Source organism: Lacerta agilis, chromosome 1, assembly GCF_009819535.1.
Source record: "Lacerta agilis isolate rLacAgi1 chromosome 1, rLacAgi1.pri, whole genome shotgun sequence".
NCBI classification, from domain to species: domain Eukaryota; kingdom Metazoa; phylum Chordata; class Lepidosauria; order Squamata; family Lacertidae; genus Lacerta; species Lacerta agilis.
Window position 1 is genome coordinate 81,426,297 of NC_046312.1, and position 26,684 is coordinate 81,452,980.

The 26,684-nt window shown below is 44.3% G+C and overlaps 4 protein-coding genes across 4 annotated transcripts; all 4 read left to right on the forward strand.

Annotated features, from left to right (window-relative positions):
• Nucleotides 1-2,914: 2,914 nt before the first annotated feature.
• LOC117052262 (glycine N-acyltransferase-like protein 3) lies at nucleotides 2,915-6,004 on the forward strand. The gene is made up of 5 exons (XM_033159058.1): nucleotides 2,915-3,053; nucleotides 3,671-3,778; nucleotides 4,096-4,222; nucleotides 4,843-4,963; nucleotides 5,362-6,004. Exons 1-5 carry the CDS (start codon nucleotides 2,976-2,978, stop codon nucleotides 5,762-5,764), a joined length of 837 nt encoding a protein of 278 aa, XP_033014949.1. The 5' UTR covers nucleotides 2,915-2,975; the 3' UTR covers nucleotides 5,765-6,004.
• A 2,651-nt stretch (nucleotides 6,005-8,655) lies between these two features.
• Nucleotides 8,656-11,412, forward strand: LOC117052252 (glycine N-acyltransferase-like protein 3). The gene is made up of 5 exons (XM_033159048.1): nucleotides 8,656-8,742; nucleotides 8,867-8,974; nucleotides 9,186-9,312; nucleotides 9,554-9,674; nucleotides 10,842-11,412. The coding sequence occupies exons 1-5, from the start codon at nucleotides 8,665-8,667 to the stop codon at nucleotides 11,260-11,262; spliced, it is 855 nt and encodes a 284-aa protein (XP_033014939.1). The 5' UTR covers nucleotides 8,656-8,664; the 3' UTR covers nucleotides 11,263-11,412.
• A 3,029-nt stretch (nucleotides 11,413-14,441) lies between these two features.
• LOC117052243 (glycine N-acyltransferase-like protein 3) lies at nucleotides 14,442-21,145 on the forward strand. Its single transcript, XM_033159037.1, has 6 exons — nucleotides 14,442-14,507; nucleotides 14,771-14,908; nucleotides 15,530-15,637; nucleotides 17,177-17,303; nucleotides 19,941-20,061; nucleotides 20,460-21,145. Exons 2-6 carry the CDS (start codon nucleotides 14,831-14,833, stop codon nucleotides 20,860-20,862), a joined length of 837 nt encoding a protein of 278 aa, XP_033014928.1. The 5' UTR covers nucleotides 14,442-14,507; nucleotides 14,771-14,830; the 3' UTR covers nucleotides 20,863-21,145.
• A 2,737-nt stretch (nucleotides 21,146-23,882) lies between these two features.
• Nucleotides 23,883-26,377, forward strand: LOC117052271 (glycine N-acyltransferase-like protein 3). The gene is made up of 5 exons (XM_033159070.1): nucleotides 23,883-24,017; nucleotides 24,142-24,249; nucleotides 24,452-24,578; nucleotides 25,265-25,385; nucleotides 25,803-26,377. Exons 1-5 carry the CDS (start codon nucleotides 23,940-23,942, stop codon nucleotides 26,221-26,223), a joined length of 855 nt encoding a protein of 284 aa, XP_033014961.1. The 5' UTR covers nucleotides 23,883-23,939; the 3' UTR covers nucleotides 26,224-26,377.
• Nucleotides 26,378-26,684: the final 307 nt, after the last annotated feature.

The following is a 26,684-nucleotide window of genomic DNA, read 5'->3' on the forward strand; positions in this document are numbered from 1 at the left end:
AAAATTCCCAAAAGAGCAGGTTCCTCTTCTCCAGCAGCAGTGGTCCTCTCCCTTACAGCTCCCTCGATCCCTGCTCCTCCGCGATCTCCTTCAGCACCACCTGGTGGGAGCGGCTGCAGCTGGCAGAAGCTTCCACTCATCTCCCGTTCTTTGGAAGCAGACCCGCCTCTTTTTCATTCGGAGAATCGGCCGATTACTCTTATCATCCGGATCACATCCCACTGGGCCTGCGGCTGCAACCCAAGAAACAATTTTGTGGAGTGAATGAACCATTCAGTATAACATATACATAACAACACTACAATCCCTCGCTCCCCGAAGCAAAGTACCCCTTAGACCAAGCTGCAGAAGACATACACAGTGGGTGGGTGTTCAGCTTTGGTTTCTCTTTCCTAATCTGCTTTTATCAACAGGAAGACCACAACTGAGTAGCTGAAAGCATGGTGGAGCATCAGTAGCTCACATAAGACCATGTTTTTCTTGTCTATCTGGAGCACTGAGCTGTTACTCCTATAAGTTCAGGAGCTGTGCCTTCTTGCACGTGTGTTAAATCCTAATTTCAGGCTGTGTACACACACCAACGTTTAAAGCATATTCACACATACAGTACCAAGAATCCTGGGAACTGTAGTTTACACATTGCAAATTTTGCTCAATATATTGTTGTGCATAGCATACAACATTTGAGCAGAATAATAAAATACAAAGTTGACAGAAGAATGGAAGACAGAAGAATGCATAGCTTTGGAAACTGCTGTGCATAAACAACAGTTTAAATTGCCAAATATGTTTTGTCCGGTTTTTCATCAGTGACAAATACTGATAAATCAATGTAGAGTACACAGTGAGATAATCCCTGTAGTTCTGTTAGACTTGTTACAGAATGATTAAACCAATGGATGAACCCTCTTCTGAGTCCAACCTTCATACGCATGCACAAGCACGCTAATACTCGAAGATGAGTTTTACGGATCATTTGAACAGCATGACAGGGACTGTCAGTAAATCATATATTGCTCAGGAGATCATTAACTGTTGTGAGCCTGAGTTTCCCCACTGCTGCACTAGAGCCATGTCTCCTCCATTTCTTTCTTTCTTTATAAAAATTTTACGTTTTAGAATATTCATTTAAACAATCTAAAAATATAAATGACTTCCCTTCTTCTCTTTCCTTGGTTCACTTTGCATAACATAAATCCTTGCATATTTTATATAAACTAAACCATTCAGTATTCCATTATTACATCCATCAAAACTTATTTACACTGTTGAATTTATCTTAATGCTGCCCACGTTTTCAAATGTACACAATTTCCCCCCATATATTCAATAAACATTTTCCAATCTTCTTTAAATGTAAATGTATGTTCTTTTTGTTCTCTTATTCTATATGTTAGGTCCGCAAGCTGCGCATGTTCCATCAGTTTAAGCTGCCATTCTTCTTAAGTTGGGACTTTGCAGGGCCGTCTTAAGGGGATCGGCCGCCCTGGTGCGACGATCGCTCGGCGCCCCCCGTGGGCCGCCTCTCCGCCCACCTCCCTCCCGCGCTGGCTGCCCCTCAGTAGGGGGGGTGGGCGAGCGGGAGATGAGGGGCGTGGCGCTGCAAGCTGGCCGCCCTCCGGAGCCCCAGCTGGAGCGCTGGGAAGGGCGCGCAAAGCCCCGCGCTGCACCAGCGCCACGCCCCTCATCCCCCGAGGGGTGGCCAGCGCGGGAGGGACGTGGGCGAGCGGGGGGATGAGGGGCGTGGCGCTGGAGCGGCGCGGGGCTTTGCACGCCCTTCCCAGCGCTCCAGCTGGGGCTCCGGAGGGCAGCCGGCTTGCAGCTCGCTTGCCAGGGGGCGAGCACGGGTTGGGGAGGGGGCGCCTGGTATGCCGGCGGGCTCGCGGGGATGCCCCTGGGGGGCCTGGCGCCCTGGTGCACTGCGCCACCCGGCCCCTATGACGAGACAGCCCTGGGACTTTGCTTGTTTTCCAACTCCTGCATTATTTCCTTCAACTCATCCTGGTGGAAGAAGCTGCAGCTAGCACTTCTCTCCCAATCTTCTGAAGCAAACCCACCTCATTCTTATTCAGGAACACAGCCAATTCTTCTGTATCAGTGGGATCCAATCCCACAAGTCCTGTGGCTAACAATCCAAGGAACGATTCTGTTAACGGTTCACTCACTCTAGTATAAATTTATATAGATTCCCCCTCCTAATCAAAGCAGTCCCTAAAGTTACCAAGCTGGAAGAGGACTCCAACTGCAAAGGTCCGTGTTACTGTTTTGGACAGCAGGTGAGCAGTATAAGAGAGTATCTTGCCTGTAGTTCACAAGAGAAGGCTTTTGTTTATCAGAATTGAGCTGGAAGGAATAATAATAATAATAATTTATTATTTGTACCCCGCCCATCTGGCTGAGCTTCCCCAGCCACTCTGGGCGGCTCCCAAACGAATGTTAAAACAATACAGCATTAAATATTAAAAACGTCCCTAAACAGGGCTGCTTTCAGATGTCTCTTAAAAATAGGATAGCTGCTTATTTCCTTAACATCTGATGGAAGGGTGTTCCACAGGGTGGGTGCCACTACCGAAAAGGCCCTCTGCCTGGTTCCCTGTAATCTCACCTCTCGCAATGAGGGAACCGCCAGAAGGCCCTCGGTGCTAGATCTCAAGAAGGGCTTTCCTGTTAGAAGCTCAGGGGGAGCTGTGCCATCTGACACTGGTGTGTAGACATAGGGGTTAAGTAACTAATAAGTGTGCATGCACACGAAAGCTCATATCAATAACAAACTTAGTTGGTCTCTAAGGTGCTACTGGAAGGAATTTTTTTTATTTTTTATTTTGTTTCGACTACAGCAGACCAACACGGCTACCTACCTGTAACTAAAAATAATTTTGTTAATTGTACCCTGCTCATCTTACTGGGTTGCCCCAGCCACTTCAATAACATAGAAGACTTATCAGTTTTGGGGATCCACTTTCACCTCCCAAGCTATGTTGATCCTATCCTGTGCATCTAAGCTGCAGTTGCTGGAGACACTGCTGAAGAGAAACCTCCCTCAAACAGTTGCGGTAATCTTTAGTTTTGTAATCTGCTTTAAGAGCTAGGAATAGGGGCAGGTTCCTGTCAACATCTCTTGATCTTTCCAAAACTCCACATTTTGAATCTGAGAACACCATTGCATGTTACATTTTTAGGTGCATGCCTTAAGTTTTTAACTTCAACAAACATGTGCTTGAAAATGTGTGTATCATGTTGATACGCTCAGCAGAGAACTAGGATTTGTGAGAAATATGTGTAATATGTGAAATGGCCCAGTGGGCTCCTAGAATTTGTTAATCAGCTGGTAAACAGGGAGTCCTCAGTCAAGAGGGAGTCCTCATTCAAGGACTAGGCACTAACAGTGGGGATTCATGCAGCAGATCAAAATCTGAATTAGGGGCCACACCACCGATTCTCTCCTCAAACGTTTGTCTCAAGCTGCCTCTTTCAGCTGCAACACCAAGGGAAATTGACAGATTCTCCTGTCCCAATGCTCACTCAGATCAGGAAACACATCTCAAGGCATGCAGCAGATACAAGCCTGACACACCACACCACTAATTCTCTCCCCCAGACCCCACGCATTTCTCCCAGGCTGCCTCCTTCAACTGCAGCACCAACTCTGACATCCTATGACTTTTGACAGGTCTATGGTGCGGTCGTGAATATAAACCGTGGGAACCCAGTGCGCCATGAGGTGATTGTGGATTCTTGGCCGGATTTCAAAGCGGTCCTGACTCGTCCACGGACAACGGTAGTAGCCTTCGGAGATTTTGTGGGATGTCTGCTGGAAAAGCTGTGTGTTCTGTGCTGGGACTTCTTCTAAGCCAGGCTCAAACTGAAAGGGGATGTTGCCTTTTGTTTAGGAGGGCACCTTTGGCATTGGAGCAGGTGAAAGTTCACCCATCATTTCATCTCAACATCAGGAAAAGCTTTACCTGTTGAAGTGTCAGGAAGCAGTTAAATGCGCAGGAATTTTACCAGAATAAAGTTGTCAACCTGAGAAGAATTGGTTAGAGAAGGGGATGGCAGGGAGGCTATCGTAATGAGTTCCATGTCTCTCTCTTTTAGGCTGATACAGACAATACAGATTTGTATAAAAACATATATGCAGCCTTTTACTGGGATCTTGATGTGTACCGGAGACTGTTGCTGGACACAGATGCCGTCAACTGGAAGCAAACTTTTCGTCTCTATGGTAGAAGGCAGATCTTTCTAAGGGAAAAGTTATGAGATGAGAGAGTCCCCCCCCCCTTTTTAAATGACATTACTGTAATTAATGTAAACTGTGGTGGCTGGTTCTCATTGGAACTGGTAGGGCAGAAGGCAGGCAGACCGACATAGGTGGATCCAGAACCCCTAATAGGCAGCATTTGCCTTCTACGAGAGACAAAACTGAGACTAAGGAGGAGGAAGCTGATAAAAGTGCCCCAGCCCAAACAGACTGGATGCAAGTAAAAAGTAGGTGGGGGGAGCTGGCTGTGGGCAGAGAGCGCTTGATGAAGCAGGCCCCATTCACCCTAAAAGACCACCCTCCACTGAATATAAAGTGCAGGACCAGCACAGCCATCAGGTGGAGTGAGGCAGTGGATGCCCCAAGGTGGTACCCTCGCTTCCCCAAATAAATAAATAAATAAAATGAATGCTTTTTAAATGTCAGTATCAGGTGTCAAACTGGAAGATGGGTAGGTGGTTTTAACATTTTGCCTCCTACTGTGGTCCTGATGCACTGAACAACTTCTGGTCCCATCCTCAAAACACACACACATACATATACATATCCTTCTCTTCGTTGTTTAATATTTTACGATTCTACAGGGAACCAGAATGGGATCTATGAGGTCTCTAAAGATGCTGCTGCTGCCAAGAAAATTCATCTGACTGCAACTCCCTACTTCACCTACCTGAACCCTAACCCAGATAAAATGCCTCAGCGCCAGTAAGTGTCCACCTTGCTCCCCCCTTTCTTCCTTTCTGGTTGAGGCACTGGTTAACCTGTGGTGCTTCCAGTTGGAGAATCTCCAAAGCCAAACGACCATGGTCAAACCTTGCATTCACTCTTTCCGAAGTCTGCCTTCTCATGGCTGGCACAGCAAAGCACCAAAGGTGGTACTACAAGTTTCCTAAAGATGTTATGTCTATTAATGGCTATGTTGACACCATAAAGCAACCCATGTGTGCAAAAGCAAACTGGTTTCCTGCTTGAGACTTTCTCAGGTTTCTGGCCAGTGTTAACATGTGTTGGACTAGATGAACCTTTGATCTGATCCAAAAAAGTGGTTCCTGTGTTCTTCCACCATCTCTGGCTATATTGTTCTTGCCTGTCTTTTCTTCTAGGATAGATCCTGGCTTCACAATTTCCGCCTTGAAAAGCTCCCATGTTGACATCCTAAATGAAACATGGCCCCATGGGGGCAATGAACAAAGCCGGCGGTTCCTGGACAACATGGTGAAGTGCTTCCCCAATATCTGCATCCTGGACAGCAATGGTCATCCAATCAGCTGGGCCCTCACAGATCCTCTTGGTGCACAATTACATGGCTACACCCTTCCATCCCACCGCCGAAGGGGCTACATAGCTATAGTGATAAGGGCACTGTCCATGCAAAGCTATGCAGCAGGGTGCCCTGTATATGGCCATGCTGCCTTGAATAATGTCCAAATGCAGAATTTTCTGGAAAGTATGGGCTACCAGAGATTATCTGAATTTTGTCATATCTGCATACATTCTTCAGCTTAGTAAAGGGGGGAGGAGAGCGTCCCAGAGTTTCTTCTCTCCTTGAATGAAAAGAGAGCTCTCTGAATGAAAGAGAAACAAACGCATCACTCCCCCAATTCTGGAGTTTCCTCCCCTCTCTTATTTATTTCACATAAGTTACCTTAAGCCTTATATCACGAATGGTCAACCAGCCAAGCAATGCTAGTGAAATACTAGCATTTCCAATACATTTTGGGGGGGGGGTGTATTGGTTTGTGTGTTTTGTTTGTTTGTTTGTTCTTGATTTTATTAAGTCTTTTGTGTTTCTATATTGTATTTTTATGTTGTGAGCCGTCCTGAGATCTACGGTATACAAATTAATAAAGAATACATAAATAAATACCATTAGGCCAACCAAAATATTGCAATATATTGCACATGCTTTTGAGTTCTCCCAAAAGTCACTGGTTGGCAATGGTGGCCAATTTTTTTTGGGACAATGGACATATTAGCAAACCTGATAAACTGTCACTTACAACCACTCACATTTGCACTGCAGCCACACACTCACTCTAAACCCTACCCACCGGCAGCCCCACCAGCAATTACTCTTGAAAAAGGCATTTTCCGTTTTTAAAAAACATAATACCAGGGGTGCTCTTTGTGGAGGGTGCACCAGCATCAGCTGAAGAATTAACCTTTCATCTTCCTGCAATTTCCAGGAAGATCATCCCAAAACAATTACATTGGAGCAGTAGTATGCTTTGTTTCCAAATCTAGTTGTAACAGAAGAAGGGCAATTTTGGAAATTACAACTGGAGAGGGAAGAGTTAACCCTTCCTTCCTCAGCTATGCCCCCTATCACCTCTTCCCATACCAGGTCAGCTTAATCACCTTCTACTATAGAAGGCTTTCTCATTTCTAAAAGGAAGAACTGGTTGTTACTCTGATCTGCTTCCATCCTTAGGTGAACATTAAATCATAGTTTAGTTTTAACTGTGGTTTAAAGTTATATGTGAACCAGCTCACTGTGTACTCTGGATCGACTTATCAAAATTTGGCACCAAGACAGAGGATATATATATAACCCTGGTGTATAACTTGGAGAGTGCATTTTCTTGGATTCTTACTGAAGCATATTGAAAGGAAGCTTTTACCCTACTGGGGAGGTTGGGCATTCTGACTTTTGCATGTTGTCAGAGTTCATCCCATTACCACATTGCAGTGAAATGAGAAAGGGACCCTGGTGAATGAATACCTAGCTGTCCTGCTCTGAACTTGAAGCAAAATAAATCTCTGTAGGGTTGAGAAGACTTGGCCAAGTGTAAGCACCCAGGTGGCGCTGTGGGTTAAACCACAGAGCCTAGGGCTTGCTGATCAGAAGGTCGGCGGTTCGAATCCCTGCCACGGGGTGTGCTCCCGTTGCTCGGTCCCAGCTCCTGCCCACCTAGCAGTTCGAAAGCACGTCAAAGTGCAAGTAGATAAATAGGGACCGCTCCGGCGGGAAGGTAAACGGCGTTTCCGTGTGCTGCTCTGGTTCGCCAGAAGTGGCTTTGTCATGCTGGCCACATGACCCGGAAGCTGTCTGCAGACAAACGGCGGCTCCCTCGGCCTATAGAGCGAGATGAGCGCCGCAACCCCAGAGTCGGACACGACTGGACCTGATGGTCAGGGGACCCTTTACCCTTTACCTTTAAGCAGGGGCGTACCTAGAGATTGGTTAGGTTGGCCCCGCTGCTGGGGGGGCGTCAAAATCATGCCCCTCGACTCTGGCTTGGAGCGCCCAGCAGGGTGACTTCAGAGTTGATGTTACAGCTCCTTGCCAAGGGAGCATGGAAGCCTGGACATAAGTCATAGTATATACCAAATCTCTCATGTTCTCTGGACTTGTGACAATCTGAGTCAAGCAAAAGCATGTTGCAGCCAAATTTCGTTCTCTGTTGAGACACTGGGGAAAAGGCCAAGGCACCAGCCTGTTAATGGCTTATTGCTTCAGGAATTATTTAAAAAAACACTGTAGTGGATAAATTGTCTCAGCGAGGATGGCATTCCATATCATGCCAGTGGCCCTGCGATAGGAGGCTGCTACCTTCTTCTCAAAGGCAGACGTGTCCCTTCAGGTAAGCACTGCAGCTGTCGTGTGGACCTCTGAGGAGGACAATCTAACGCCCCTAAATAAGTGGGACTCAAATCTTCTTGCCTACCAATTCAGCTCTGCCTCAGTGCAAGAAAAATGAAGAAATGGTTTGACTAGTTGCAAAGGAGAAAAGGGGACTGTCTGAATGAGGGGCAGCCAGTGTCGATCTCCTCAGCCAGAGTAGGAATCAACTCCATATATCCCTGATCAGGGGCGTCGCTAGGGGGGTGCGGTGGGGGCGTTATGCCCCGGGTGACAGGGGTGACAAGTGGCAGGTGGGGGTGACAAGCGGTGGCCCCTCCCGACACTCCCCACGCAACGCCGGTCACCCTGGGAGCAGCAGCGCTGCACGGACGGGGTGTTCCCTCGGCCGTGCGCTGTTGCTCCCGGGGCGACGGAGCGAGCGGCGGCGCGTGGGGGTGACAAGCGGCAGCCCCTCCCACCATTCCCCAGTGCTGCCGCTCCCTCCGTCACCCCAGGAGCAACAGCGCACGGCCGAGCGAGCACCCCGTCCGTGCAGCGCTGCTGCTCCCGAGATGACCGGCAGCATTTCCTTTGCCACCCCGGGTACAGCGGAGCCTTACTCCGCCACTGTCCCTGATCTACAGACATAATTAGTGATGTAATTTGAGTACTAGAGATTTCATGAAAAATGGCAAGTCATTCTGGTTGTGGATTGTTTGCAAGCACTGAGTGTAAGGGTCTGGTGCATTTCTCTCTGTGTTTCTTCCCCATCAAGTGCTTCCTTCCCACCCACGTTATCTTTACTGGAACCTGACATAGCCACCAGCCCGTTTGGCCAGCCATGCAGATCCTGACCTGCCCCTCCAAGTTGAAGCTGCTTGAGACTGTGCTACAACGGCACCTGCCCCAGGCTCTGCCGGTAATTCTCGCTCCTCTACTGCCACCCCTTTTCCCCATCAATTTAACAAATGGCATTTCCTATCATTTTCTCATGGAGCAACATGGATTTTTGCTCTAGGTAACTCCCCTCCTTTCCTTGGCAGGCCTACGGAGCTGTGATGCACATCAACCGTAGAAATCCAGCTCAGCACGAAGTGGTGGTGGACTCTTGGCCGGAGTTTAAAGTTGTCCTTACCCGCCCACGTCAGGAGGTAAGAATTCTCCCATAACCTGTCACCTGGATTTGTGAGAGAAAGCCCAAGAGGCTGGAAAGCCATTGGAGATGCACTCCGTGGTGGTGCTGGGCCTGTTCCTGCTTCTGTTGCCTTTCTCTTGCTCCTGCTCTCCATCGTTAATAAGACCCAACCAACCCCTGCTGCCTGCGTCCTGTCAATAGCCAAGTAACCGTGCCACGTTCTGCAGGTAGTGGAAGACAAGCAGGATTACTATGCCAACTTTCATACTGCTTTCTACTTGGATGTCGACGCCTGGCGAACACTGTTGGAAAATGCAGAAGCCATTGACTGGGGAAAGGCCTTTCAACTTCAAGGTAAAGCGCCACGTTTTACCCTATTCCATTCCTGGAATAGCAAAGCTAGTACCTCATTCCAAAGGAAACACCAACCCTGGGTAAGCGCCTGGAACCCCTGGAATCTCGCACTGCTCAGAGATTGGGGTGGTACACAACACTATGATCATACAATTGCAAGAGAGGTGCTAACACAGAGCTTTAGAAAATATAATTCCCCACTCTTGCCCCCAGGTTGACATCTCATTTTCATTGTGTGCAGGGCTCCAAGATGGCTTATTTGAAGCTGCCAGAGATATTACAGAGTCCAGACGTGTTGATCTTAAGCCATACCTCTACCAGACATTCCTGCATCCTGACCCATCTGCCTACTGTCAGAGCCGGTTAGTGAGTGCACTCTCACCCCTGGGGTATCTAACTGATGGGAATCTGTTGACTGGAGAAGGGGAGAAATTAAATTTAGTTCCCATTTAAAGGCAAACTTATTTAACTTGCACTTTCCTTAAATACAATAATCCTTTGAAATTTAGTTGAGAGAGGGGGGCCCTACCCATTTACCATCTCTCACCAAGCCTCTTAATTCTTTGTTCTCTTAATGGCCCATCACCCAGGTGATCACGTCAGCACAGGAAACTAGCCTGACTTATATTTTTAACACTTCCTGGGTCCAGGGGGTAAGGAGGGCCTCAGCTCTCCCCTGCAACTCTTAAGAATATCATTACATATTATTTGTGGACTGAAAATAATATCAGCAAATATACAGTATTCATTGGGCTGTTTTCTGATCTGGAAAAGGGCTGACTAGGTGAACATTAGCAATTTCTGCTTCTATTTTCATCAGAATTCTCAGACGTTCCTCCTCATAATCAGTAAGTAATGAATTGTAACCCAACACAAAGTTCCACATCTGATTGCTACATCCTGGCTTACTGCCGCCCACAAAACAGGAGGAGACAGTCACAGAGTCACTTCCTGGGCTTTCTGTTGCAACTTCCTGTTCCTTTGTTCTGGTTGATGGGGACGAAATGCTTTTTAAGCCTAAGGGATGCTTTCAGTCTGCTCAACCGCCAACACTGTCGTGCAGTGGTAAATTAATCAAAGCAGAGTCTACTTTATGAACAGAATAAAACTTTACTGAATAAAATAAACTTGTTCAGAAAGAGCATAGTTAAAGAGCATACACAGAGTGCTCATAGCAACTATCTGACTCTTCACAGAGGCACAGTCTTAGTTACTGATTCACTAGAGTTCTTGAGCCACTCTGTCTGCCTTAGCTTTACATGGCAACAACAACAGTACTGTTCCACAGACTACTCCATATACAATCCATACAGCTCTCTGACTGAGGCCCATAGAGAGGCTGGCTACTTTTACATGGAGAATGAGTCTTCATCCAAGATGAGTCACGAGTCACAGTGACTGAGCAGTTTGCTGTTAACAGTTAGCAGGCTTAGGCTTGAATGATTGTGTAGGCCTTGTAGGCCTTACTGCTGCTTCTGCTCTCAATAACCTTTGTCTCATGACAATCACTGCCTTTCTTTGTGTTTCAGGTACAGAAGTGGCCTCTTCCACTTGGGCAGCCTCAACCCCTCTCATTCAGCTCTGCTCAATGAAAACTGGAGTGTTGGGCGCAATGATTGGAGCCTGCGCTATCTGGACAGCCTGATCCGCAACTTCCCTAGTGCTTGCCTCCTGGACAAAGAAGGCCAGCTGGTTTCCTGGTGCCTCACTGATCCAATGGGTTGTTTGCTGCATGGCTACACCCTCCCTCAGTACCGAGGACAAGGCTGTGTGGCAGCTGTGACAAGGGCAACAGCTGTGAAGTTGCATGCATGTGGGTTCCCCCTGTATGGTGGGGTTTCGGCAGACAACCAGCCTAGCAAACAGACATTGAAGCGTCAAGGATTCCACATCTTGCCCTTGACGAAGTATATGCTTCTCTTTACACCAAGCCTCCAGCCCACAAGATAGCACACTGCAACCTTTTGCTCCCAGAACTGTGCACATCACTTCAGGGTTAGTTAGTATCATGGCCAGATTTAGTGGCCTGCTCTGGATACATTTAAAATTAAATTGAAATACATAGCAAAGCAGCTATTGCGGCTACTTTTCATACCAGATAAGAATTACCGTAAGGTTAATGTTGGTCCTGATGGATATTCCGTTAGTCTAAAACACATTTTCCCTTCTGTCTCTTTTAAGTCAATCTTAACTGTCTTTTAAGTCTCTGAGTCAACCCGGCTCATATTCTGTACCATAGATTTGTCAGGGAGAGCTCAACACTTTGGACACAAATATATCTTGTTTGGATGCCATTCACAACAAAGTGTTGTAAGAATTTTAAGGTCTTAGATATATAATAAATATTCATAAATGTACCAAGCAAACTTAAATATATAAACCACATTTCCGAAGCAGCACAGTGGGTAGGTGTTCAACTTTGGTTTCTCATTCCTAATCTGCTTTTATCAATAGGAAGACCACAACTGAGTAGCTGAAAGCATGGTGGAGCACCAATAGCTCACATAAGACCATGTTTTTATTGTCTGTCTTGAGCACTGAGCTGTTACACCTTCTTGCACCTGTGTTAAATAAATCCCTAATTTCAAGCTGTGTACTCACACCAACATTTAAAGCATATTCACACATACCAAGAATCCTGGGAACTGTAGTTTACCCATTACAGATTTTGCTCAATATACTGTTGTGCATAGCATACATGAGCAGAATAATAAAATGACAAAGTTGATTGGAAGACAGAAGAATGCATAGCTGTGCAAACTGCTGTGCATAAACAACAGTTTAAGTTGCCAAATATGTTTTGTCTGGTTCTTCATCAGTGGCAAATACTGATAAATCAATGTAGAGTACACAGTGAATTGGTTCACACATATCTTTAAACCATGGTTCCTAAGTTATGGTTCCTAAGAATGGAAGCAGACCTGAGTAACAGCTTTCAGAGATAAGGAAGCCTTCTATTGGCTTCTTTCAAAATCAATTGCATTAAGGGAAGGATGAGTTCACGAGTCACAACTGGGGAGGGTTAACCCCATACAGGGGCATAGCAAGGTAAATTGGTACCCAGGGGCAAAAAAAAAAAAAATTGTCACCCCCCCCCCGCCCACACACACAAGCACTAGCTGCAACCTATTGAAAATTTCCTCCATGCTGCTAGGTTTGAAAAAAGTGTTCTGTTGGTTGCAGTAGAAGGTATGAGGATTTTAAGATCCTGTGCCAGGGTTTGGAATTTGTGTTTCAAACCTGAGTGGGGATTGTGGGTTAAATTCTGGTTCATTTAAAAAGCTTGGACTTAGGGGTACTGCCTGTAGCAGGAGTTCTTTTCTACAGATAAATGTAGTGACTGTTTCACAGAACAACACTTACATACAGGTGTCTTTTATTATTTTTGATTCATTAACTTGGAAATTATTATTATTATTTACTGAATGTGTTAGTCACTTTTTCATACGCAGGGCAACCCAAAGCAACTTACAAAGAAAAGAAAAGAGTGAGAACTAGTGCTTTAATGAAAAATGACACTGCATTTTTTTTACCATTCTCCATTAATGATAAAAACAAATTGCATTCAAAAATTGCAAAAAAGAGAGAAAAAATTCAGAGAAATCCTCATGGGTGGGATGCATTGTTTTTCTCTCCAATTGTTTTTTTTTTTCATTTAGCTTACTCTCTGTAGACCTATCCTAATAAATATAAGAATTCTGTAATTATTCACCTTTACCTCATTTTAACATTTATCCCTCCAGAAATTGGAAGATCAATAAAGATATCTAGTTTAATAATGCTTCACATAGAAACTAGAACATAAGAGCCTGCTGGATTGGGCCAATCAAGTCCAGCATCCCGTTCTCATCATGGCCAACCAGATTATTTATATACATTCATCAAACATAATACCTAAGATAATTCATTCTATGTCAATATGCAAGTACAAATCCATCCAATTTATTGAAAGATATTTCCTAACAAAATATCTTAGATACATCCTACAGACATAAGAATGAATTATTTCTCTCTAAGACAAAAAGGCAGCCAAACATTGCAAATTGCTGGTCATTTCACAATTGTTTGGTGTATCCCCAATTTTCTTCAAACCTAGTACAATAATTTTTTTTTCCAGGCTAGCTCAAAGTTGATTTATTTAAAATTTGACATACCGGTATTCTTAGTGTCAGTATCAGATTTGCTTTCCAATACTTTATGGAAACAATTCTAGCTGCCAATTCTAGCTGATGGAAGAGAAAGAAATGTATCTTTATCAGAGATGCAAGTTGCTGGAAGTTTTGCAGCCATGGAGGGGAAACCAGCTTACTTCAATCCCAGCCCCTACCAAGACCCTTCCCAATGTTTCACTAATTGTAATTGACAACAGACCTATTTAAACAATCCCTGTAGTTCAATGTAGAAAATAACTAACTTAAAATTAGTTCAGTTGGACTACTCTGATTTCGGTCTGACTTAGATGGAAGGGTGTAAACGGGTTATTTTAAAATTTGTTTTGTACCGTATTGTTTAAATTTGTTAAATTGTTTTATTTTGCGTGTATTATGATGAATGTGTTTTTGCTATGTGATATGGGCCAAATGGCCGAAATAAATTACAAAAATCCCTGTAGTTCTGTTAGACTTGTTACAGAATGATTAAACCAATGACTGAACCCTTTTCTGAATCCAACCTTTATACCCATGCACAAGCATGCTAATACTCGAAGATCAGTTTTACGGATCATTTGAACAGCATGACAGGGACTGTCAGTAAATCATATATTGCTCAGGAGATCATTAACTGTTTACAGTGGACGCTCTGGTTATAAATTTAATTCGTTTTGGAGGTCCGTGTGCACCCCGAAAAATCCGTAACCAGAGGCGCCGCTTCTTCGCACGCGGCGCGATAGAGCGCTTCTGCGCATGCACGAGTGGCGAAACCCGGAAGAATACACTTCCAGGTTTGTCGCTTTCGCAACCTGAAGATTACGTATCCAGAGCGGTAAGTAACCCGAGGGTCCACTGTAGTTTAAGTTGCCATTCTTCTTTAGTCTGTGGCTAATAATCCCAGGAACGATTCTGTTAACGGTTCACTCACTCTAGTAAAAATGTACAGTATATAGATTCCCCCTCCTAATCAAAGCAGTTCCTAAAGTTACCAAGCTGGAAGAGGACTCCAACTGCAAAGGTCCGTGTTACTGTTTTGGACAGCAGGTGAGCAGTATAAGAGAGCATCTTGCCTGTAGTTCACAAGAGAAGGTTTTCGTTTATCAGAATAGAGGTGGAAGGAAGGCAAGGGCTTTACTTTTACAGTTAGAAGCTCCAGGGGAGCTGTGCCATCTGACACTGGTATGTAAACATAGGGGTTAAATAAGTAATAATAAAAATAATTTTGTTGCCCCAGCCACTTCAATGACATAGAAGACTTCTCAGTTTGTGGATTCTGGTGAGCAACAAAGAACTGATCTCTCTCCCAGGTGCTTATCACAGGCATTGTTTCTGCTGGTACCAGCCCATCCGCTTTCACCTCCCAAGCTATGTTGATCCTATCCTGTGCTTCCAAGTTGCAGTTGCTGGAGACGCTGCTGAAGAGAAACCTCCCTCAAACAGTTGTGGTAATCCCTCTTGAGTTTTCTAATCTGGTTTAAGATCTAGGAATGGGAGCAGGTTCATGTCAACATCTCTTGATCTTTCCAAAACTCCACATTTTGAATCTGAGAACACCATTACATGTTACATTTTTAGGTGCATGCCTTAAGTTTTTAACTTCAACAAGCAGGTGCTTGAAAATGTGTGTATCATTGTTGATACGCTCAGCAGAGAACTAGGATTCGTGAGAAATATGTGTAATATGTGAAATGGCCCAGTGGGCTCCTAGATTTTGTTAATCAGCTGGTAAACAGGGAGTCCTCAGTCAAGAGGGAGTCCTCATTCAAGGACTAGGCACTAACAGTGGGGATTCATGCAGCAGATCAAAATCTGAATTAGGGGCCACACCACCGATTTTCTCCTCAAACGTTTGTCTCAAGTTGTCTCTTTCAGCTGCAACATCAAGGGAAATCGACAGATTCTCCTGTCCCAATGCTCACTCAGATCAGGAAACACATCTCAAGGCATGCAGCAGATACAAGCCTGACACACCACACCACTAATTCTCTCCCCAGACCCCACACATTTCTCCCAGGCTGCCTCCTTCAACTGCAGCACCAACTCTGATATCCTATGACTTTTGACAGGTCTATGGTGCAGTCCTGAATATAAACCGTGGGAACCCAGTGGGCCATGAGGTGATTGTGGATTCTTGGCCGGATTTCAAAGCGGTCCTGACTCGTCCATGGACAGAGGTAGTAGCCTTCAGAGATTTTGTGGGAGGTGCTTTGTGGGATGTCCGCAGGAAAAGCTGTGTGTTCTGTGCTGGGACTTCTTCTAAGCCAGGCTCAAACTGAAAGGGGATGTTGGCTTTTGTTTAGGAGGGCACCTTTGCATCAGACCAGGGGTCATTCCACATCAAATCAACGCAAAAAACAAGGATTTCATCACCCACTGTTTTAGATTTTGATGAAACCTGGTGTACACCCTTCCCTTATGGTTGAAAGAAGCCACCTTAATTCCCCCCCCTCTATTTATAAATTTATGGTGGGGTTTTATTCCTTGTAACGAAAATTTTACGGTTTTTGGACATTGTGGGGGGAGAAATGGCTACTGGGTACAACATTCCTACAATCCATAGCTGTAAGAAAAAAAAATTAATAAAACAAAGTTGTTCATCATAAAAATTAACATAATATTGGTTATTATAAGTTTTCCCCCAAAAGTAAAGTGCATACTTGTTTTAATTTGGGGATATTTGAATCTGAAGTTATGAAAACTGGCTATCGGGAAGTGACCCCATTGAATTTTCACAATGGATTTCCACAGATCAAACACACTTGATCAAAACCACTTCTACACTAGATGAGTTCACTGATGATCTAACAGACAAAATAGAACATTTTATTCCTCAAATGATTCTTGTACTTTACATCCTGTGGTAGTGCATTATTAAAGTCCAGACGGAGAGAAGATGATCTCATCCCATTTGCATTGTTTCTGATTATTTTAAGCATAATGTGAATACAGTATACATAACTCAAGAAATAGTTTTGAAATATATAAAAGATAATTTTCCTCACATCAAACTTTTGCCCAAAAAATGTAAAATTTTCATTACAAGGAATAAAAAAATCCATAAATTTCATTCTTTGTTGACAAAGAGCATGTCTTTGCAATAATTTTCAACATCAAAAACTTTGAGTTCCATCATGTCCACACACTGAAAATTGAGATTTTCTAAACCTGGTTTTTCCACCAAAAAATACATTTATAATTTTTTTTAGGCATTTATTAAATATTTTGAGTGCTGGTGTATTTTTTCCTGAAATCCTCATCCTCTTGTTGAGCTCTTTGTAAAATTTCAAAGAGATTTGATCATTTGTTGTGTAGAAAAAAATATAATGTACATGTGCAAAGGGTCTCAAGAGGGACAGACAATGCAGATTTCACAAAACTTTGAAGTGCTATAAAATTAAATCAGTTTCAGATCAAAGGGGGGGAATTTAAGGGGGTTTCTTTCAACCATAAGGGAAGGGAGTACACCAAGTTTCATCAAAATCTGAGAGAGTGGGTGACATGACTGCGTTGACATGACGTGGAATGACCCGCAGGTGAAAGTTCACCCATCATTTAATCTCAACATCAGGAAAAGCTTTATCTGATAAAGTGTCAGGAGGCAGTTAAAAGCGCAGGAATTTTACCAGAATAAAGTTGTCAACCTGAGAAGAATTGGTTAGAGAAGGGGATGGCAGGGAGGCTATCCTAATGAGTTCCATGTCTCTCTCTTTTAGGCTGATACAGACAATACAGATTTGTATAAAAACATATATGCAGCCTTTTACTGGGATCTTGATGTGTACCGGAGACTGTTGCTGGACACAGATGCCGTCAACTGGAAGCAAACTTTTCGTCTCTATGGTAGAAGGCAGTTCTTTCTAAGGGAAAAGTTATGAGATGAGAGAGTCCCCCCCCCACTTTTAAATGGCATTACTGTAATTAATGTAAACTGTGGTGGCTGGTTCTCATTGGAACTGGTAGGGCAGAAGGCAGGGAGACCGACATAGCTGGATCCAGAACCCATAATAGGCAGCATTTGCCTTCTATGAGAGACAAAACTGAGACTAAGGAGGAGGAAGCTGATAAAAGTGCCCCCCCCCCAAAAAAAACCAGACTGGATGAAAGTAAAAAGTAGGTGGGGGGAGCTGGCTGTGGGCAGATAGCACTTGATGAAGCAGTCCCCATTCACCCTAAAAGACCACCCTCCACTGAATATAAAGTGCAGGACCAGCACAGCCATCAGGTGGAGTGAGGCAGTGGATGCCCCAAGGTGGTACCCTCGCTTGCCCCAGTGCCGATTTCTAGTGAGATGTTGCCAAAATTGTACGAAATCGTGTGGAGTGAGATCTCACCCCCAATCAGCATGCTCTCACCCAAATTCAGTACCAATACCTGTGCCGCTTCTCTGCCAGTAGATGGTGGTGGCAGTGGCAAGGTGGCACTTCCGGTTTCACCTCAGATGGCAAAACGAGATGTGATGCCCCTGATAAAGTGTCTCATACACTTTAAGTGCTGTTGAGAAATGAAGTCAAAAAGTGGAAGCCCATTGAGAAGGAAGGAGGGACTCAAAAGGAACGTGAAGGGCATAAAGAAAGCAGTGGTTAAAGGTTTGGGAAGAGAGAGGCATTTTCACATGCTACTTCAACATTTGCAAGGGAAGAGCAATGTGAATACTGAGAGGTCATGATGGTTTCCGGAGGAAATGTGAAGCAATAGAGAGAAAAGCTGGAGCTGTGAAATCAAAGAGTACGTGGTGGTTTAGCCAGGAGGTGAAGTATATCAGTGAGTGGAAATGAGAGGAAGGCAAAGGAAGAGAAGAGAAAGAGCCAAAGAGTGAAAATACTTTATGTGATCACTTCAACTTTATGAGATCCTTTAACGAAAAGGAAGTCAATGGAGTGTAACCAAAAGGAAATGTAGATAAACCAAAACATGGGAGGAAACCACACAGGCAGCTGAATTAAGAATAGAAGTCTGGGTGAACAGGAAAATGAACAGGAAAACGGGCAAAATAGAAAGAAGAGAACTGCAATAGTCAAGCATAGAAAAAATAAGATAATAAACCTGGGATAGCTCAGTCAGTAGAGCATGAGACTCTTAATCTCAGGGTCACGAGTTCAAAGCCCCACATTGGGCAAAAGATCCTTGCATTGCAGGCAGTTGGACTAGATTACCTATGTGGTCCCTTCTAACTGTCTTTTCGCAACTTGGCTGTGAATTTTTAAATGGCAAATAAAAGGTAGCTAACTAATAATAATAATAATAATAATAATAATAATAATAATAATATTTTTTTATTTATACCCCGCCCTTCACAGCCAAAACCAGGCTCAGGGCGGCTAACACTAATTAAAATCACAGCAAAAACATAAACACAATCAATTTAAAATAACAGATAAAAATACAAATTTAAAAATTCAACATTAAAACTGCAGTCTCATTTTCAAATAACCCACCAATAAAAGAATGAAGCATAAATGAAGCAGTTCGAAAGCACGAAGTGCAATAAGATAAATAGGTACCGCTCCGGCGGGAAGGTAAACGGCATTTCCGTGCACTGCTCTAGTTAGCCAGAAGCGGCTTAGTCATGCTGGCCACATGCCTGCTCCCTCGGCCAGTAATGTGAGATGAGTTCCGCAACCCTAGAGTCGTCTGCGACTGGACCTAACAGTCAGGTGTCCCTTCACCCTTTACCTTTTAAGCAGTGTGGTAACATTTGAATATATTTTTATTTGATTTCTAGGGCTGTACCCTGGATTAGACTGAAGCAAACCAAATCCACAATTATCATGTGCTCATTATGGCTATTCCAATCCCTTTTCATCATATCTATCCCACAAACAGACTACGGGATGGGGAAATGGTCAGTATTCCTTGCTCCTTGTTGTTCAGGACGGCAGAGGCAGAGAGGGTGTAACTACACCTTAGGCCCAAACTAGGCATGAGTGACATCATTCACACAAATCAGCAATGGCATCACATGGCAACACAAGAACGGGCCTTCTTTGTAGTGGCTCCCTGTCTATGGAATGCTCTCCCCAGGGAAGTTTGCCTGGTGCCATCATTACACACCTTTAGGCACAAGGCAAAAATGTTCCTTTTTAACCAGGGCTTTGGTTTATCTTATTGACATTCAACATCCTTTTAGAATGTGGCTTTTTTGGGGGAAGGCTACTGGGTTACTGCTTTTGGCTTGATTTTATATGTTGTGGTCTTGTTGTGAACCACCCTGAGACCTCCGGGTATACGGCGTGTATAAGTTGAATAATAATAGTATTTTATTTTATTATTATTATTATTATTATTATTATTATTATACGAAGGGCTTTTAAAATATCATTATCATGTGTTAAATAGGAATATGAGTAGGGGGCTTTAACATTTTGCCTCCTACTGTGGTCCTGATGCACTGAACAACTTCTGGTCCCATCCTCAAAACACACACACATACATATACATATCCTTCTCTTCATTGTTGAATATTTTACTATTCTACAGGGAACCAGAATGGGATCTATGAGGTCTCTGAAAATGCTGCTGCTGCCAAGAAAATTCATCTGACCACAACTCCCCACTTCACCTACCTGAACCCTAACCCAGATAAAATGCCTCAGCGCCAGTAAGTGTCCACCTTGCTCCCCCCTGTCTTCCTTTCTGGTTGAGGCACTGGTTAACCTGTGGTGCTTCCAGTTGGAGAATCTCCAAAGCCAAACGACCATGGTCAAACCTTGCATTCACTCTTTCCGAAGTCTGCCTTCTCATGGCTGGCACAGCAAAGCACCAAAGGTGGTACTACAAGTTTCCTAAAGATGTTATGTCTATTAATGGCTATGTTGACACCATAAAGCAACCCATGTGTGCAAAAGCAAACTGGTTTCCTGGTTGAGACTTTCTCAGGTTGCTGGCCAGTGTTAACATGTGTTGGACTAGATGAACCTTTGATCTGAGCCAAAAAGGTGGTTCCTGTGTTCTTCCAACATCTCTGGCTATATTGTTCTTGCCTGTCTTTTCTTCTAGGCTAGATCCCGGCTTCACAATTTCCGCCTTGAAAAGCTCCCATGTTGACATCCTAAATGAAACATGGCCCCATGGGGGCAATGAACAAAGCCAGCGGTTCCTGGACAACATGGTGAAGTGCTTCCCCAATATCTGCATCCTGGACAGCAATGGTCATCCAATCAGCTGGGCCCTCACAGATCCTCTTGGTGCACAATTACATGGCTACACCCTTCCACCCTACCGCCGAAGGGGCTACATAGCTATAGTGATAAGGGCACTGTCCATGCAAAGCTATGCAGCAGGGCGCCCTGTATATGTCCATACTGCCTTGAATAACGTCAAAACGCAGGATTTGCTGGAATATATGGGCCACCAGAGATTATCTGAATTGTGTCATATCTGCATACATTCTTCACCTTAGGAAAGGGAGGAGGAGAGAGTCGCAGAGTATCTCCTCTCTTTGACTTCAGTAACTCTCTGAATGAAAGAGAAAGAAACCCATCACACCCCCAATCCTGGAGTTTCCTGTCCTCTCTTATACATATTGGTTTTAAAAAATATTTCACATAAAGTACCTTAAGCCATATATCTAGAATGGTCAACCAGCCAAGCAATGGTCTAAAGTTATAATATAAAATTGGAAAATACAGGTCTTACCTAAAATAGAAGAATGGCAAATGAAGATGATGGAATATACGGAACTGGCCGAAATGACTGGACGAATCCGCGACCAGAAGGAGGAGACGATAGACCAAGATTGGAGCAATTTTAAAGTGCATTTTAAAAGTATTGTAATATTTTTTAAAGAGGAAAGTTTTTGGAAGAAACTGAGGCTTAGGTTAGTTTTAGAATGGTAATTAATTAGAAAATAGATAAAAAAGTGAGACAATGATATGAGATATATAAATTGAGGATTAGAATTAGGAATGTTTAAAATGAAATGGAAGATTGCTAAAGATGTAATATAATGAAATCAGCAAAGAGGGATCTGAGGAAGTCATGAAACAGTAAGAAGATATAAGGATGTTTATATATGTATTATGTGAGGAGTTATATATCTTTTTGTTATGGAAATTATGTTTTATATGTTTCAATAATGTTAAAATCAATAAAAAGTTAATAAAAAAATAAAGTTATAATAGTAAAATACTAGCATTTCCAGTAATTTTTTTAGGGGGTGTAATGGTTTGTGTGTTTGTGTTTTGTTTGTTTGCTTGTTCTTGATTTTATTATGTATTTTGTGTTTTTATATTGTATTTTTATGTTGTGAGCCGCCCTGAGATCTACGGATGAAGGGCGGGGTATACAAATTTAATAAAGAATACATAAATAAATACCATTAGGCCAGTGGTATCCAATTTTTTTTCAAAGAGGGCCAGATTTGATAAAGTGAAGGGCCATGAGGGCCAACCAAAGGTCCATCCGAAGTTGTTGACCTTTTTTTAGGATTGAAGTTGTTTAGCTTTTTTTTTTTGAGAATTTTACCCAAGGAAATAAACTGCCACGGGGGCCGGATTAGACCCCGAAACAGACTTTGGACATGCCTGCATTAGGCCAGCCAAAATATCACAATATATTGCGCATGCATTTGAGTTCTCCCAAAAGTCACGGGTTGGCAATGGTGGCCAATCTTTTTTGGGACCATGGGCATATTTGCAAACCTGATAAACTGTCACTTACAACCACTCACATTTGCACTGCAGCCACACACTCACTCTAAACCCTACCCACCGGCAGTCCCACCAGCAATTACTCTTGAAAAAGGCATTTTCCGTTTTTAAAAAACATAATACCAGGGGTGCTCTTTGTGGAGGGCGCACCAGCGAAAAAGTTAACCTTTCATCTTCCTGCAATTTCCAGGAACATCATCCCAAAACAATTACATTGGAGCAGTAGTATGCTTTGTTTCCAAATCTAGTTGTAACAGAAGAAGGGCAATTTTGGAAATCACAACTGGAGAGGGAAGAGGTAACCCTTTCTTCCTCAGCTATGCCCCCTATCACCTCTTCCCATATCAGGTCAGCTTAATCACCTTCTACTAATAGAAGGCTTTCTCATCTCTAAAAAGGAAGAACTGGTTGTTACTCTTGTCTGCTTCCATCCTTAAAAGGTAAAGGGACCCCTGACTGTTAGGTCCAGTCGCGGACGACTCTGGGGTTGCGGCACTCATCTCACTTTATTGGCCGAGGGTGTCGTTGTACAGCTTCCAGGTCATGTGGCCAGCATGACTAAGCCGCTTCTGGCAAACCAGAGCAGTGCACAGAAACACTGTTTACCTTCCTGCCGGAGCGGTACCTATTTATCTACTTGCACTTTGACGTGCTTTCGAACTGCTAGGTTGGCAGGAGCTGGGACCAAGCAACGGGAGCTCACCCCGTCGTGGGGATTTGAACCAACCTTCCAATCAGCAAGCCCTAGGCTCAGTGGTTTAGACTGCAGCGCCACCCGTGTCCCCCCATCACCTCTTCCCATACCAGGTCAGCTTAATCACCTTCTACTATAGAAGGCTTTCTCATTTCATCCCATTACCACATTGCAGTGAAATGAGAAAGGGACCCTGGTGAATGAATACCTAGCTGTCCTGCTCTGAACTTGAAGCAAAATAAATCTGTGTAGGGTTGAGAAGACTTGGCCAAGTGTAAGCAGGGGCGTACCTAGGGATTGGTTAGGTCGGCCCTGCTGCTGGGGGGGTGTCAAAATCACGCCCCTTGACTCTGGCTTGGAGCGCCCAGCAGGGTGACTTCAGAGTTGATGTTACAGCTCCTTGCCAAGGGAGCATGGAAGCCTGGACATAAGTCATAGTATATGCTGAACCTCTCATGTTCTCTGGACTTGTGACCATCTGAGTCAAGCAAAAGCATGTTGCAGCCAAATTTCATTCTCTGTTGAGACACTGGGGAAAAGGCCAAGGCACCAGCCTGTTAATGGCTTATTGCTTCAGGAATTACTAAAAAAAACACTCAAGTGGATAAATTGTCTCAGCAAGGATGGCATTCCATATCATGCCAGTGGCCCTGCAATAGGAGGCTGCTACCTTCTTCTCAAAGGCAGACGTGTCCCTTCAGGTAAGCACTGCAGCTGTCATTGTGGACCTCTGGGGAGGACAATCTAACCCCCCTAAATAAGTGGGACTCAAATCTTCTTGCCTACCAATTCAGCTCTGCCCCAGTGCGAGAAAAATGAAGACATGGTTTGACTAGTTGCAAAGGAGAAAGGGGGACTGTCTGAATGAGGGGCAGCCAGTGTCGATCTCCTCAGCCAGAGTAGGAATCAACTCCATATATCCCTGATCTACATACATAATTAGTGATGTAATTTGAGTACTGTACTAGAGATTTCATGAAAAATGGCAAGTCATTCTGGTTGTGGATTGTTTGGAAGCACTGAGTGTAAGGGTCTGGTGCATTTCTCTCTGTTTCTTCCCCATCAAGTGCTTCCTTCCCACCCACGTTATCTTCCTGGAACCTGACGTAGCCACCAGCCCCTGTTTGGCCAGCCATGCAGATCCTGACCTGCCCCTCCAAGTTGAAGCTGCTTGAGACTGTGCTACAACGGCACCTGCCCCAGGCTCTTCCGGTAATTCTCGCTCCTCTACTGCCGCCCCTTTCCCCCATCAATTTAACAAATGGCATTTCCTATCATTTTCTCATGGAGCAACATGGATTTTTGCTCTAGGTAACTCCCCTCCTTTCCTTGGCAGGCCTACGGAGCTGTGATGCACATCAACCGTAGAAATCCAGCTCAGCACGAAGTGGTGGTGGACTCTTGGCCGGAGTTTAAAGTTGTCCTTACCCGCCCACGTCAGGAGGTAAGAATTCTCCCATAACCCGTCACCTGGATTTGTGAGGAAAAGCCCAAGAGGCTGGAAAGCCATTGGAGATGCACTGCCTGTTCCTGCCTCCTTTGCCTTTCTCTTTCTCTTGCTCCTGCTCTCCATCGTTAATAAGACCCAACCAACCCCTGCTGCCTGCGTCATGTCAATAGCCAAGTGACCGTGCCACGTTCTGCAGGTGGTGAAAGACAAGCAGGATTACTACGCCAACTTTCATACTGCTTTCTACTTGGATGTCGACGCCTGGCGAACACTATTGGAAAATGCAGAATCCATTGACTGGGGAAAGGCTTTTCAACTTCAAGGTAAAGCTCCACATGTTTTACCTATTCCATTCCTGGAATAGCAAAGCTAGCTTCCTGGTAACATGATGAGACATTGAGAGGTACAACGGAAGTGACTCTGTGTGGGTAGTTCGAAGGGCAAAGGCTGAGTTGAGAGGAGAGGGTTGGAGTGATGTGAGCTAGAAGCACATTAGCATGTTGGGAAGAGAGAAAGAGAGCAATGTTTGATTTCTGTTTGAATAGAAGGCTGTGACCATGGGGAAAGCAAGTCCCTCTTGGGGTGTTAATACTGTGAACCCCTCCTTCATAAGCTCAGGTTGTATATATGTGTAAATCAGGCTTCCTCAAACTCAGCCCTCCAGATGTTTTGAGACTACAATTCCCATCATCCCTGACCACTGGTCCTTCTAGCTAGGTATCATGGGAGTTGTAGGCCAAAAACATCAGGAGGGCCGAGCTTGAGGGAGCCTGGTGTAAATAAACCACATGCCATAGAGACGCCACAGTCTCTGCTGAACCTCATTCCAAAGGAAACACCAACCCTGGGTAAGCGCCTGGAACCCCTGGAATCTTGCACCGCTCAAAGATTGGGGTGGTACACAACACTATAATCATACAACAGCAAGAGAGGTGCTGACACAGAGCTTTAGAAAATATAATTCCTCACTCTTGCCCCCAGGTTGACATCTCATTTTCATTGTGTGCAGGGCTCCAATATGGCTTATATGAAGCTGCCAGAGATATTGCAGAGTCCAGATGTGTCAATCTTAAGCCATACTTCTACCAGACAATCCTGCATCCTGACCCATCTGCCTACTGTCAGAGCCGGTTAGTGAGTGCACTCTCACCCCTGGGGTATCTAATTGAAGGGAGTCTGTTGACTGGAGAGGGGGAGAAATTAGATTTAGTTCCCATTTAAAGGCAAACCTATTTAACTTGCACTTTCCTTAAATACAACCATCCTTTGAAATTTAGTTGAGAGAGAAAGGGCCCCTACCCATTTACCAACTCACGGTGAATTGTAACCCAACACAAAGTTCCACATCTGATTGCTACAGTCCAAGCCTACGTCCTGGCATAGTCGCACCAACAAAACAGGAGGAGAAAGTCACAGAGTCACTTCCTGGGCTTTCTCGTGCAACTTCCTGTTCCTTTGTTCCGGTTGATGGTGACGAAATACTTTTTTAGCCTAAGGGATGCTTTCAGTCTGCTCAACCGCCATCACTGCCTCTCTTTGTGTTTCAGGTACAAAAGTGGCCTCTTCCACTTGGGCAGCCTAAACTCATCTCATTCAGCTCTGCTCAATGAAAACTGGAGTGCTGGGCGCAATGATCGGAGTCTGCGTTATCTGGACAGCCTGATCTGCAACTTCCCTAGTGCTTGCCTCCTGGACAAAGAAGGCCAGCTGGTTTCCTGGTGCCTTACTGATCAAATGGGTTGTTTGACACATGGCTACACCCTCCCTCAGTACCGAGGACAAGGCTGTGTGGCAGCTGTGACAAGGGCAACAGCTGTGAAGTTGCACGCATGTGGGTTCCCCCTGTATACTACGGTTTTGGCAGACAACCAGCCTAGCAAACAGACATTGAAGCGTCAAGGATTCCACATCTTGCCCTTGACAAATTATGCGCTTTTCTTAACACCAAGCCTCCAGCCCACAAGATAGCACACTGCAACCTTTTGATTACAGAACTGTGCACATCACTTCAGGGTTAGTTAGCATCATGGCCAGATTTAGTGGCCTGCTCTGGATATATTTAAAATTAAATTGAAATACATAGCAAAGCAGCTATTGCGGCTATTTTTCATACCCGATAAGAACTAAGATTAAAGTTTTTCCTGATGGATATTCCGTTAGTCTAAGACACATTTTCCCTTCTGTCTCTTTTAAGTCAGTCTTAACTGTCTTTTAAGTCTCTTTGAGTCAACCCGACTCATATTCTGTACCATAGAATGTCAGGCAGAGCCCTATACTTTTAGACACAAATGTATCTTGTTTGGATGCCATCGCCATCTAAACATACCTACAGAGGCACCTTTAAGCAGGGCTCGTCATATTTATCTCTCCCACAGAGGAGCTCAATTTCACCAAACACATACAATGCATTTGAGACAGACATATATCAG